Below are 15203 nucleotides of genomic sequence, written 5' to 3'. Positions count from 1 at the left end.
AATATATGTCTGAGGCTCCTCCGTTTTGCTGTGTGTAGCTATGTTTTATTCCTTTTCACCGCTGTAGAAGATTCGACAGAGTGATTACACTCAGCTCATGGACACATTCTCTTGTCCAGTGTGTACTTGGTTATTTCTATACTATTGTTTTTTTCCTCTGTATTATGGAAAACTCTAGGCATAGAAAGAGAGAGGATTATATAAGGAGCCGCCATGCACCCATCACTGGTGTTAACAATTGTCAACAAACGGCCAGTCAATCCCATATTCACCCACACTCCCCCCCCCCCCCCCCCCCCCCCCCGTACTGGAACACTCTGATGCAAATCTCAACTATCATCTGTAACTATTTCTCGAAGTCTGTTAGAAATACAGCAACTCTGCTTTCAAAATGTAACACAATCCCAGTATCACACTTACACCTTGCTATTATCATCAATCTGGTGTCCAAAATTCCCTGGTTATCTCTGTTCTTTCTAAGTGCAAGTTCCCCCCAACACCCCACCCCCGAACACTGTGGATGGAGGAAGTGCATAGACCACGCAGTCAAGGTGAGTCTCCACACTTGTCAGCAGCTCTCCTCCGGCTGCAGGCGGCTTCTTTTCTGGGTCATGGCTGAAGCTACCAGAGCCTGAGTGGGGGGAGCTCCGGGGAACCCTGGGGGAGGGGTCCCAGGAAGGAAGAGGTCGAGAGCTGCGTGGTGCCCCAGACGGAGGATCCAGAACGGGCAGAAGCACCCAGAGCTGCCCTTTGCTTCCGTCTCAAGCCTTGTGTCACCTCATTCAAGGTCAAAGCTCCAAATTCGAGACCAAGAGTCCTCTGCCGGCTCCTTCTCGTTTCCTTCCCTTCCTTCCATGCTTACAAGACAGGCAAGGAAGGAAAGAGAAGAGAACCGCAGGGAAACGCAAAAGTAAGGCTCAAAACCTGCCTGTAAACATCCTTGGTCTGAACCAGCGGTCAGCGAATTTTCTCCGGACAGCACCAGAGAGCTAACAGTTCAGACTTTGTTGGCACGATCACCCTGCCTTCAAAAAGCAAAAGCAGCCCCAGGCAATCCATAAACAAAATGACCGTGTGCTCACAAAACTTAATTTACAGAAACAAAGGGCAGGCTGCAGTTGGCCAGAGGCTATGGTTTGTCCACTTTTGTGTCTAAACAATACAACTAGTTTTGCTCCTGTATATTCCTCCTACGTTTTTGATGATTAAATATAACACTCTGGGATAACTCCTGTTCTTAACCCCATTTTCAGATCAGAAGACTGACATACGGCACAGCTAAAGGGGTAGACCGTGAATTGAACCCAAGAAGTCTGTCTTCAAAACCCTTGAGTTTTTCCCCTTTTTCTAGCAGCCAACGAATTTTAATATGGTCTTAACCATATATATTGCATACACAATATACAATTTTTTCCTAATGTTACAAATATTTCGGTCTTGCATTCTTGCTCTTTATAGATCACAATTGACACATAATTGTTCATCAACAGGGAAATCAGTTTCATTGAAACATTTTATACATCTGTTTATCTTCTGCTGCTGAATTCATCTAAGATTAATTCCCAGGAGCAGCATTCCCAGGCATCTCTCGGCCTTAGTAGTGGTGTGCTGGGGAGGGGGGCACTGGCTTGCGGCATTTGCCAGTTTTTATGGTGTCAGGAACTCCCATGATGGTGGATTTTAGGCTTCCAACACAACATCACTGAGCAGAGCTGGGAAAAGATGCCACACTTGGCCCTTGCAAAGAACAAGCTGCACCCAGCAGCCCCTGGCTTGATACAAATTGCCTTTCTACTTCCCAGGACAAAGTTATAAATGGAATTACAGGATGTGGGAGTTATTATCTGGAAATGACCTTGATGTTGCCTTTTTAAAACTGGATAGTGTGTGAGTGCCTGGGTATCTCAGTATTGTTTTAATTTATATCTCTGTTACTGAAACGGATCATTTTTCCACGGTCCCCTATGTGTTTCTTCCACACATTCCCTGTTCATGCTTCCCCCATCCACGAGGGTTAGGATGCCTTTCCTTAAACCCCCTATGCTGTCATTATTAATTCCTTGAGCTCGCCTGACATAATTTCCTTTATGTTCTGCTTTTATTCTTTTGTTATGCAGGAATTGGATCATAATCAATCCTTTTATTCTTTCATTGGTGAACACAAGAAACTCTATTCTATGTTTACCTATTCCACAAACATGGATTAAATGTTCAGTGGCAGGCATGATTTCAGGTATCAGGGATACAGCCATGACCAAAATAACATCTCTGTCCTCATGCCATTCCCATGGGGAAAACTGAAAATAAACAAGTACGTATGTAATGGAAGGTCTGGTGGTGATAAGATCTATAAGGACACAAAGCAGAGGGAGAAACCCGAGAGGGATGGAAAGAGGTACCATTCAGAAGTGTGCCTCGGGGAAGGTCACTTGAACAAAGACTTGAACTCAAGTGAAGGAGTGACTCATGCTAGTTTTTCTGCAATCTGATTTCTTAAAACTGAATTTACTAAGTTAACTGGGATTTGGGGGGGGGGGTGGAGGGGGATGAGGATATGATATAAAAGAGGTTCTGATTATATTTTTCCAACGTGTATGCAGTTATCTCAATACTTTTCCGTCCTCCTCATTTTCAGAAGCTTTGAGATAAAGCTGAGTCTATTTCTCAGTTCACTAAAATGTGCTAACATGTATTTTTCTCATAGTCTATTTTAGTTGTTATTCTTTGGCTCATCCTTTTGGGAAAAATCCACCAATTTTTGCTGATGCTCCTTCTTTAGCATTTCCAAATCCCTCTTTCCAGTCTCCAAATGAAATTCCATCTTCCCAAAAAGGCAACCTACGTCTTATCTTTGTTATCTGTTAACATCCTCCACGGAGCATAGCCAACATAGATTTTTAATACATTTTCATTAAAAGACAAATGAATGAACTACAAAATTCATTTAGATGTTTTCGACGCCACCTCACTCTTCTAAATAGGTCACAAGTGTCCAAGAGCTACTCTCCCACACACATGTACGCTTGCTCCTGTCAGCTTCAGAATAAACATCACATTCATACTTCTGTCCTTTACCATAAACACAGCAGCTTGTTAAACCAACTGAGGAAGAGCAGAATCCTCGCAAAGGCCAAGTCACCTCCATAAAAAAGGATATCGTTTGACTCTGAATTGTTTTATTGTCTTTATTTTACTTGGGTGAGATGAAAATCTTAATGGCCAGTCTTTAACGTGGTCAAACCATATGCTTTTCCAGTTCTGTGTTTACACCGTCTGTGCATCCATATTCCCACCAAAACCAAGCAGACCAGGGAGAGTGGGGCCAGTATGGTCCCCCAGGAGAATGTGGCAGCTGTGGGAAGAACAGAGTCACATCATGGGTGGAAGGAACATTCTCTCACTGCCAAGCAGGACAGTGCAGTGCATGTTTATAGAGAAGAGTGGAGCTGGAGTTCATTTTTTCCTAATAATTGTGCACTGGCTTTTCACAAAGCATGCCCCTCCCCGCAGATCAAGGATATCTGAGAAGGGCATCTGCGGCATTAGGGAAATGAACAAGGGAGAACAAAAATCGATCAGAGAGCAATCAGAGAAAAGAGCACAGAGTGGGGTGAGGTGGCGAGGGTCTCTGTTCCACCTGTTGAATAGTGTGCAATAAGAGATTATCCGTTCAGGTCTCAACCAGACAACGGGGACATGGCCAAGGTCCAGCGTGGCCTCTTCCAATGAGTGAGCATGTGAGGGGGATGATAGAAACTAACAAACACAGGAAGAGAAAACCAACTTTGAATGTAGGAGCTTTAGGTGTCAAGAGGATTGCTTGGACCCAGCTATTTTATATTCTACTCCTTGGCATCTCTGCATCATGAAAATGTGGAGAGTACAGATAAAGACGTGACAAGCAAACACAAGAACATGAGTCCTCCTGGACTCACTGATGACAAGGCCAGAGTTCCACATTTTTTTTTTTAAGATTTTATTTATTTGACAGAGAGAGAGAAATCACAAGTAGGCAGAGAGGCAGGCAGAGAGAGGAGAGAAAGCAGGTTCCCTGCGGAGCAGAGAGCCCGATGTGGGGCTCCATCCCAGAACCCTGGGATCATGATCTGAGCTGAAGGCAGAGGCTTTAACCCACTGAGCCACCCAGGTGCCCCAGAGTTCCACATTTTAAAGCTACTGTTTATCATCATCTATCTGGGCCTCTGGGAACCAACACAATTTCAGACTGTCTCTCTAGATGATTCTTCCACCTTAACGTCCCACAAGGCTTGGAAATGCATCAAGCTTTAATTTGCTGAGCAGCCATCGGGACACACCTCTCCATGGTGGGGACAGGCTGTTAGCTGTGCCCTCGGCCATGAGTCATGGCCAACCCCACAAAGGAGGGAGAAGGCTCACATTATGAAAATGTTTAAAGGTCCCCAGCTTCGGGTCCAGACAAACCACAGGTTCTTTTGGGTCACAATCTGAACCCCAGAAGTGGAATCTGCTTTCTGGGGGACACTTCCTTTCCAAGTCTGGACAACTACTGACTCTTTCATGGAAACAATCTAAAGCATCAGCCTTTGCATATGTGTCCTAGGACAGCGGTCCTCACACGTGAATAGGAAAGGAGCCTGCTACCTTACCCTCCTTGGCCTTACCCTGGAAGAATTGGGGTAGATCTGGGCTGAGGCTGGGGCTCTGTGTTTTCAGCTAGTGGCCCAAGTGGGCAGTGCTGGTAGTGCTCAGACCACAACTGGAGAAAAGCTGTATGCGTCATGCACTGTCCTGAGGCTTAACCAAATCCTCAGCTTTTCAATTACAAGTACATCTGCAGCTGCCTTCCCAGCAAGGGAGAGAGAAAGTGGAGCATTTTGTTGACTTGCTACAGATTGCCCAGAAGGCATAAGGAGAGCGCTGCTGGAGATCACTTTGGCTTCTGCCTTGTCCCCTCTGACTGTCAGCGGTCTCAGCAGTACCTGTGTTTCCCTTCCCCACTTAAACACTGGGAAGAAATCAATCTGGTCCAAATGAGAGCACGGGTTTCTCTTTTCTTCTTACTGTATATGGGCACTGAGTTGATGTGACTACAGTCTTGTGCTTTATCTCCTGGGAACCAATGTCTTGAACCTGAAAGCTGCTCTGAGCCCTGTGGATCTCCCAGCCCCCAGCTCTTGGAGAAGGGAGTTCCTCAATTTCGGGATAAAGACCGTCGCACACTCCTCCAGGTGTCACCAGAAACCAGCTAGTCCTGCTGATCCAGGGGCAGAACCACAGAAGGACACGGGTGTGTGTGTGTGTGTGTGTGTGTGTGTGTGTGTTTAAGTTTATCACAGAACCACCTTATCATTTTTCCTGAAGTCAGCTTGCTATTTAAATTTTTCCTTGAACATAATCTCCCAAAACCAGCTTCCACCCGACAAAAAATAAATCATAAGAACTGAGAGATCCGCTCTGGGTGGTCCACTAACAGGAAATGGGGGGACTTCCTAAGCCATCAGCTGGAGAACTAGCAGTTTTGTCTAGCAACCACAGACCCCTGCCCGTGCTGCTTTCCCCTCAAACGTCCCCCCAGGTACATACCTTCTTTGACTGTGGTGCGCAGTGTCTGAAAACTCAGTCTGTTGCGGACAAGGCATTTAAAATCTGTGTTCAAATCCTCCCTTATGACTGGATCAAAAATCAGGGGCACTTCAATGTAGTTCTCATTGTTCTCCGAGTATTCCCTGAGTGAGAAAACATCTGCTTAAATGCGCTGTAACCAGTGCAAGCCCATCTTTACAAGGGAGATATCCGAACATTCTCAACGAGAAGGACCCGCTGTGCTTAAATTGGTCTCAGGATTCATAAAGAGAGGGGCACCTGCCTTGATTTTGGTTCCCTATCTGGGAGAATTTCTAAACCTGTGCTTGAAGGTGGAAGTGACACTGAAGATGTTGGTCCTTGTAACAGGACACTTGTCACAAGAAGAACTTAACAGGAGCCAGTTTCATTTGGATGTTGGGAAAATTCATTTTTCAGGCCATTGACGAACAAAGAGGCGGTAGTGGGAAAGAAATATCTGCCTTGGAGAAACTTGACTGTAAGGCCAAAAAATCATTTGCATACTGAAGAGGAGGGATTTTCCAGGAATCCTGGCCTCCACTGTGTTTCTTCCTCTCATCTCCATTGCCAGCTGTAATTCCAGGAACCCAAGCTCAGAGCAGAGGGCCACAGACAGGCCAGGCCAGGGAATGGTTCTGGCCAGCATCGCTGCCGTTTGTAATGTGATCATCATCTGAAGATGCTTCACTGCTACATAGGAGCATGAATAAAAATATCACTGATGTGCATCTGCTAGGCCTTTCTTTTCTTTTCTTTTTTTTTTTTTTAATCCTTGGGAAAAAAGGCTCCTTTAAGTGAGTGGATAGTATGAGTAAGCTAACATGGGGCATGTGAGTGATACCATGCTTTTCCCAACAGGGACTTTGCAAGCAAGCAGTTGTGCTAACCACATATAATTTTGATTCACCACACTGCATCTAGAAAGATCTTTTTTGATAGGTCAAGTGGAAGTTGAGCCTAATTCATCATAGTGGAACTTGAATTTTAAAATTCCTTGATAATTTGATGGGTGCCTGGGTGGCTCAGTTGGTTGAGTAACTGCCTTCGGCTCAGGTCATGATCCTGGACTTCCAGGATCGAGTCCCGCATCGGGCTCCCAGCTCGTTGGGGAGTCTGCTTCTCCCTTTGACCTTCTTCTCTCTCATGTTCTCTCTCACTCATTCTCCCTCAAATAAATAAATAAAATCTTTAAAAAAATTCCTTGATAATTTGCAAAATCGAACGGTCTCCCTTTCTCAAACACAGATTTACAAGGTCTGACTGTCCTACTTTTGGGTTGAGAAAACATTTTCCAAAGATGAATGCTTATGAGAACAGAATTCTTCCTTTCTTTGAACATTGACCTTCCTTGATGCCCATAGCCACCCTCAGATACTGTGGCTAACTCTCAGACTCTTGTGAAGAGTTTGTGAAAACATTTGACACTCAGATTATAGGGTGCGGCATAGAAATGTATGAACTCCAAAGCATTTTTTTCGGAAAACCGTAAAAATCAAGAAACAAATGTTTAATGAAACAGCTAAAAAAATGCAACATCAATGCCAAGCAGTCGACTGCAGCCCAGCTGCTATAAGAAGTTCGATTCTTAAGAATAACTGGTGATACTTAGAAAAATTCAATTTTTAAAATTCTAAAAATCTGCGGTGCCTGGGTGGCTCAGTTAGTTAAGTGCCCAACTCCTGATTTCAGCTCAGGTGATGATCTCAGGGTCGTGGGATCGAGCCCTGTGTTGGGCTCTGCGCTCAGCCTAGAGCCTGCTGGAGATTCTCTCTCCCTCTTTCTCCATCTCTCTCCCAGCTCATGCCCTCTCTCTCTCTCTCTCTTTCTCTCTAAAATGAGTAAATAAATCTCTAAAAAAAATAATAAAATTCTAAAAATCCAACAGTTTACAATCAAAAAGATTATTTATAGAGTTGTGTGTCCTGGTCTGATCTGGTGCGACATTGTCTCTAGAAGGAAGAGCAAAGCCTTCGGAAATCCCATAAGATGCTTCTCAGCTGACAATGACCTTCACCCACTTACTGGCGCTGCCCTTCAGCCACACGGCCTCCCTGGTAGGCGTTCTCTATTCTGGTATTGTTGGCCATCCACCAGAGCATGGTGGTCGACTGTGTCCCGGCTCCTAGAAACACCTTACACGGGATTCTCAGTCTTGAACCTGTGCACAGCAAGACACCATGTCAGAGCCCCACCAGAGAACAGGGGTCACGCCAGCCCCCGTGGCCACCAGCAAATCCAAGTGGCAGACCCTGCCCCACCTTCTCAAATACCCCTCACTGGCCAATTCTTTCCTTAAAAGGAAACTCGTTTCCTTCAAATGATTCTGTTCACACAGAACACCAGTATCGATCAAGTGTCTCCAGTTCCCTCAACTGGTCTTCATGAGAGATGAAAACCCTGAGGGCACATGGCTTCCCCAAGGTCACTCAGCTCCTACAGGGCCTTCTGAATTCATGGATGCCTTCTCCCACATTTTCTTCTAGGCACCTCAAAAAGTCAGATGAATGTCTCAATTCTTTTTCTCTGCCCATTGCTGGTCTCAGCCCTCCTGGGAACCCCCATGGGTGATATGCCTCCTCCTGGTGGGTTTTTTAATGTACGGCCCCCCTTCAGGCTCTTCTCACTCCTTCACCACCTCTTACAACCTTAAGATTTCTTGGTCAAAAGCAACCCATTAAACCTGGCCTCACGTAATTCTGCCATGCACTTGAGTGCATTCAAAGCAACAGGGTGGGGAACTCAGCTCCATTTGGCTGGGGAATCTAGGAGCCAGGGTGCTGGAATCCCAGCCGGCAGCGACCCATGTGCCCACTTCCCCAGGTTTCCAGGTGGTTTATTCCAAGGGCCGAGGCAGCCTGTGTTGGCAGCAATCCCAGCATCTGTACCAAAGTCCCCCTTCTCTATGACCACCAACTAAAATTTAAAATATAAGCCCAATACCAAACAGAAGAGAGACCTGGATGGATGGATGGATGGATGGATGGATGGGGAGGGAGGGAGGGAGAATGAGGCCTACAAAACCATTATAGGGAAACAAACACCAAAATGGTACAGGCTTCCTGGATACATAGGCCTGTTGGAAGCCCAGCCTGACATGAGTGTGGCTTTTGACCTTCAATGAGCCCACAGTGATGCCCTGAGCAGCTTTTCTTTCCACAGAAGGACCCCTATGGGATCGGTGTTGGCACTGACTGGGGTCCCGTGAGACACAGTGATAGTCACCAGGGAAGTGGGCACTGGCCAGGACAGCCTGAGCCACAACCACAATGGGGTGAAAACTGGAAAACCCTGTCAGTCACTCTCATCATCCACCTTGACCAGCTGAGCAGCTCTTTCGACCACAAGAGACCGTCTCTGTGGGGCCAGCAGTGACGGGGTCAGCCTCGCGTTACAGATGGACTCTTAGGGAAGTGCTGCATGTCAGCCAAATTTTGGAGAGACTTATTTAAAACATACTGCAAGTATGTTTTATGCAAGGCCCCAGGAGGGGATCCTGCTGTTAATCCTCTCATACAGTTGACAACTGCCACCAGAACGTTGGGATTTTCACATTTAGATTTTTGCTGGTCGGGTGTTCCTGTGACAAAGTATACCTATTTGCACACAGTGCCATTTCTAACATCTGACGGAAGGAAAGATGTCATTTCTGCCTCTCACGCAGGGGCTCCAGGGTCCTACCCATGCACACTGCAAACCAAAGGGGAAGGGGACCTCAGGCTTTGGGACTGAAGGCACCCCCGTGGGTGACACAGTCCTCATAGGCCTTACCCAGTGAAGCTAATATGGTCTGGTGGGGAGAGATAATCACAGGAATTGTCTCCTCTTCTTTTTCTGAGAAAGATATGAGGAAAAGAGCTTCGATTAGGGAAGCCATCATTTCAAGCTGAGATTCAAGTTCCATTGTTTAGCTAATTAACAAAGTTATCCCCTACAGTATGGCCAGCCATTGTAAGATTCGACCTTTGTCTGGCAAAGGAAACAGGCTCTCCACAAAATTGAGCATCTTTGGCCAATGCCTTTCCCAGAAGAGATATTACTGGAAGAGGCCACAATTAAATACACTAACAGATGTTCTTTGCTTTGTGATAAATAATTAACCATTCCCTTCCCCGGCTTCCTGAATGAATTCTTAATAATAATCTTCTCAACGCTTACAAGATAGGCTTTACCCTAACGTCTATTTGCCCTAAAATCTCCCCCCTCCTCTCCATTCCTGCTTCCCCACATGCCTGCCTCAGAATACCATAGAGTCACTTTGAAAACATAAACAGAGACACAGGAATTTGGGAACCACCCGTTTCTACTGCTAATCCCACACTGAATGATAAGGAGCATGACCCAGCATTGGCTACTGTGTCTTATTAATAGAGGACATAAACTTTTTTGGGAGGCAGACAGAGGGGGATCTCTGAATAGAAACTCAGTTCCCCAAGAGGTTCGTCTCCCAAATTGAAGAAAGTAGGCACCTGACTTGGAGTAAAAAGCATGGCTGTGGGTGGGTAGAGGGCTGCCCATCTCCGTAACTGCTCACTCTTCCCTTCCATTTTCCCTGCAGAGCATTTTGAAATCCTAACATGAGTAAGCATTAGGCAGCCTCACAGCATGAGGAGCACATGGCTTCTGGGCCAAAACCAGGAGCCTCCCCACAGTCATGCCCCCCACCAAAAACACACATAGTCACACGTGGGGGTGGCGAGGGTAGTTAAATACCTCTGTGCTTCTCAAACCTAAGGGTGCATCAGCATCCGGTGGGGGTGGAGTGGGAGTGTTAAACGCAGATTGCTATGCTTCCCCCCACCCCATCATGCCCCGGGTTCTAACCTAGTAGATCTGGGATGGAGACTGAGATTCTGCAAGTCTAGTGAGGATCCAAGTGCTAGCTAGACACCCTCTGAGAAGCCCTGACAAATAGTGTGCTCACAACTTGGGGTAATATGTGGGCTGGCCGCCCCCTAGTGTTCTTGTGGAGTATCACATGAACAGGATAATTCTGAGCCCTTTGAAAGTCACCGGAAGTCTCTGTGATTTCCCACTCCAGGGAACAAGTTGTTGATAGGAATGAATCCTCACAGGACTATGTCATCTAGAGATTTCAGTTCATGGGAGATATCCCATGGGAGTTTTCCCTGTGGTAAAACTGAATATCTGGATTTTCTCTGGAAGGGGCAAAAAGTTACACTTCTCCCTTCATAGACCAATTATTTAACCTTAATATATTTTCAAACCCATCTGAAATGTCCTAAAAGACTCCCAATTGTGTATTCAGTATATAAAATAAATAAAAGCAGCATACTCTCTAGGGCAGAGTCCAAAACTCAAGCCCTTTTATGTTCCTTGTACCAAGCTTGATGTCCAGCATGTAGGCAGTAAATGTTAAACAATTTTAAATACTCATCAACACTGTTCACAACATTCTTTTCAAGTAGAACTCATTTAAAGCAATGAGAGCCCTCACTATCTGAAACTCTGATTTCAAGGGTCATGTGCCTTGGGGAAGCCCAAGAAAGGGGAATTTCCACTGGATATGCCAATGCAAAACCCTCTAACTAAAAAAAAAAAAAAAAAAAAAAAAAAAAAAAAAAAAACACAATAAAATCTTAATATCCTTGAATTATAAATAAAGTTCTGGCAACCATGATGCCAGATGGCTGTCTCTGGTGGTGCAAGCCTTCCAAAGGGACCTTCCCAGTGAACCGTTGTATGGCCCCCTCTGCTGGTGTGTTTTAGCCACACCTGGAACCCTACCAACCACTCAGCAATCCACCTTTCCTGAGAAAAACACCCTGCTCTCTATCTTTCAAAGCTCCACACATGTGTTTTGTGAGCCTGATGCTTTAGGCGAGTTGATAGGCATGTTTTCCTTTCACACTGAGGACATTCAAGGAATTCCACATGAACCCTCATTAGTTCTTTGCATGCTTGTTATTGACAGGGTGGGGAGGTCCCTCAGTGGCAAATACTCACTGTTGACACGGAGTTCAATATTCCTAGTCACGTTGTACAGCATGCCTTCGTGGGTAAACGTTATGGCACAGCTGTAATAGCCCGCATCCTCCACAGACACATTATAGATGAGTAAGCGAGAGGTTCCCTTCACACTTAGAAACTTCTCGTTGTCTTGATCCAGGAGGACAGAATCCTTAAGGGAAAATACTTTTCAGAGTTATGCTATGTGCTAATTTGTATTTCAAAAGCTATATATGAGTAGCACTCATATTATCAATCAGTGTTAAATATCCAACCCAAGAACTGCCCTGGTATTTACTTAGTGAATGTTCTTTGGACACACCACTAAATGTACTTTTTAACAGAGGGAATTTGTTAACAGATAAAATGAAATTGTGGGATGTGTTTAAACACAATGTTTATTGCACATTCGTGTGAGCACAAAGGGAAAAAAAGAAACTATCTCTTATTGGATAAAGTAGGTCATTACCGCCTTGGGAAACACGGAGGGAAGAGTAGTGGTATGTCATCAGGGTGACTGTAATATTCAGGAGATGTATTCAGGGAAAATAGAGAAATGATGTTAGAGTAATGACTTTAAAAATCATTTCAACTTTACAGGTCAGTAAAGATGGAGAAAAATTTGTAAGGAAAAACTAAGTGTGAGGAATGAGGGCACACTTTCCATATGGACAAAAAGGTCCTGAGGATTCTACACTACAGAACCCTCAAGATCAAGATCTCCAATAACAGAAAACGTTGAATGGGATTCGAGAAAACATCCCAATGAGCACAAAGTGTTCTCAGGAACCTATCTTTCAAAACCATGATGACTGAAAGCTTGCGACAGTCCAACATAACCTTGAGTCATCTCAGAATCTTGCTCTGAATGGGAGCACAGACATAACTGGAATAGTTTGTCAGCTAGTGGCTCATCAAGTGCTATTCTACAACATGTTTAATTAAAAAGAGAGATCTTATTGTTCCTAACATGAGTCCCCAGAGGTAAAAAAAGCCAAATGGGGCTCAGTCCCCCAATTCTTCCAAGGCCACCAAAACCCCAGGGTTTCCCTGCATGGCAGTAGTGTTTGGAGCCTGGCCTCCCATGCTGGAGTGCTGGCTTTACCATCTACCAGCTGGGTGACCTTGGGCAAGTGCCCTTACATTTCTGTCTCTCTGTTTCCTAATATGTAAAATGGAGATATTAGCAATCTCCACTTTGGTAGGTTACATGCCAGGGAAGCTAGACCAGAATTATACACAGTACCTGCTCAGTAATGATTAGCATTGGTATCCTGTATGTATCTTGTAGCTATAATACCAGTCAACTGGCTGAGCGTCTCTTGATTGAAAGGTTAATTTCTATCAAATATTAAGCAAGTAACTGTAGTTTTCAGTATCAGTCTATGGTCTATCTAGATCAGGGGTCAGCAAATTTTTCTGTAAAGGACCAGACAGTAAATATTTCAGGCCTACAGTCTAGATGCCCTCTGTCCTCTGCTAAATTTGAAGAGCCACTCAACTTGGCCCTTGCAGTATGAGACCACAAACAGCATGGCCACCTCCCAGTAAAACTGTATTTATGGACAACGAAATTTGAATTTTATATCTTTTTCACATATAATGAAATACTAGTCTTCTTTTAATTTTTTTTAAGATTTTCTTTATTTATTTGAAAGAGAGAAAGAGAGCACCGTAGGGCAAGTGGCAGACAGAGGGAGAAAGAAAAGCAGGCTTTCTGCTGATCAGGGAGCCTGAAGTGGGGCTCGATTCCAGGACCCTATGGGGATCAATCCCAGGACCTGGGATAATGACTTAAGCCTAAGGCAGACACTTAACTAACTGAACCACCAAGGCATTCCTAACTTTTTAAAAAACATTTCTTTATTTATCTTAGGGAGAAGGTGAGGGAGAGAGAGAGCAAGCGTGTGCTTGGGGTGGGAGGGGGGGAGTGAGGGGGAACAGAGGGAGAGAACCTTCAAGCAGACTCCCTGCTGTGCATGGAGCCCAATATGGACCTCGACCTCATGACCCATGAGATCATAACCTGAGCCAAAGCCAAGAGTCAGATACTCAACCAACTGAGCCACCCAGGTGCTCCTCTTTTAATTTTTTTTTAACCATTTAAAAAAGTGAAAACTATCCTGAGCTGTCGGGCAGGTGACAGGTCAATTTGGCCACTGATCATAGCTATAGTTTGCCCATACCTGGTCTACACAAGTGCTCTATGATAGTATTTATTCAACCAGTCAAGAAAACAAGTATTTCTTTTTTTTCTACATTGCTATAGACAAATGTCCGTGTAAAAAGCTATTTTCTGGAGTAAGCTGTCACTTACTCCATTCATTTTGCATTCTGGCTTCTCAAAGTTCTACTCTGAGGACCCTTACCCAAGCCACATACAGATGAACAGAACCTATTAGTCAGCCCCCTTTTAAAAAATAACTGGTTGAAAAAAACAGAAATATAAAAGTGAGTATATTGTCCTCAGAATGAGCATTTTATATCTTTCCTGTGTCTAGTAAAACACATTTTAATTAAAGCAGCAATTTTTAAAGACGTACCTTGTACCAATGAATCTTCATGTCCATTTTGTTATGGGTGAATTCACTCAGCTCAGGGCAAACTAAGGACCCAGAGGTTGACAAAGTTAGAATTTGTGGGTACGATATGAAAGGGAGGGAAGCTTCTGTCTTCTCAAAAACCTTGAGCTCAATGGACATTTCATCACAGTAAGAAGCATTTCTGAAGTAAAGGGGAAAAAGGCATAATAAATGACAAGGCAAAATAACAGCAACACTAAATGAAATTGAGGATAATTTTCCCAAACCCATTAAATTCTGGGAATCATCTATCAACTGATGTCAAATTTCAGAAAACTGCAGAGAACTCTGGGTAAGATCTCTAAAATATTTTTCGCAATACTGCATGGGGGAAATGAACTTGGCAAGCTTCTTTTTTAATTTGGGTTTTTTTTTTTTTTAATTTTTGGTTCACCTAACTAACCTCAATATCATAATTCTATTAAGACCATAGGACCGGGGAAAGGGTAGAGGCAAAACATTGATAGAAACATGGGGAAAACAACATAAAAATACAGTTATCTCAGCTAAGTAAGTTCCTGGCTACATAATCAACAGAGACCATGAGAACATGTGCTATATGAGGAGGGGAAGGGAGGAAGAAGCCTGCACAGCAAAAGATCAAACAGTCTATATCTAAAGAAGGAAGAAAGTGTGAAAAATGTCTGGAGAGAAGTAAGTGATAAAAGCTTGGTACCTGAAAGTAAAAAGAATGAACTCAAATGGATAAAGCCAATATCTAATATTATATTTCATGTCTGCTTAAAAAAAGGAAAAGGATGAACAAACATCTTTGGCACAAAGAAATGCAGAAAGCTATCACCTTGAAAAATACATAATCTCACTGTAAGTCAAAGAAACACCAATGAGGACAAAAGACCAGTGCACACCTGAACATGGGCATGGAAGCAGCTGGGAGAGGTGTGTGCCAGGCCCTGGACTCGGTGCTCTCCGTAAGTTATTTCATTTATTATCCAACCCTACAAGGTAGGAATTATTAGCATATCATTTTTAGATGAGGAAAATTAGGTATACAGAAATGAAGTTACTTCCTAAGACTGCAGAGCTACTTAGAGGTCAGACCAAGGT

The 15203-nt window shown here is 44.1% G+C and overlaps 1 protein-coding gene across 1 annotated transcript in view; it reads right to left on the bottom strand.

The window, feature by feature from the left end:
• Positions 1–3179: 3179 nt before the first annotated feature.
• The window catches only part of IL1R2 (interleukin 1 receptor type 2), a 33303-nt gene continuing 21279 nt past the window's right edge, over positions 3180–15203 (bottom strand). Inside the window, exons 4-9 of the mRNA XM_059407857.1 lie at positions 14097–14277; positions 11551–11725; positions 9355–9417; positions 7609–7744; positions 5566–5708; positions 3180–3352 (exon numbers count right to left, since the gene is read on the bottom strand). Coding sequence (XP_059263840.1) covers positions 3213–3352; positions 5566–5708; positions 7609–7744; positions 9355–9417; positions 11551–11725; positions 14097–14277 — 838 coding nt within the window. The 3' untranslated portion in view covers positions 3180–3212. The remainder of the gene's footprint in view (positions 3353–5565; positions 5709–7608; positions 7745–9354; positions 9418–11550; positions 11726–14096; positions 14278–15203) is intronic.

The sequence above is a fragment of the Mustela nigripes genome, chromosome 7, assembly GCF_022355385.1.
Source record: "Mustela nigripes isolate SB6536 chromosome 7, MUSNIG.SB6536, whole genome shotgun sequence".
Taxonomy (NCBI): domain Eukaryota; kingdom Metazoa; phylum Chordata; class Mammalia; order Carnivora; family Mustelidae; genus Mustela; species Mustela nigripes.
The sequence above is the reverse complement of the archived record's forward strand: the minus strand, read 5'-3'. Positions and strand labels throughout refer to the sequence as shown.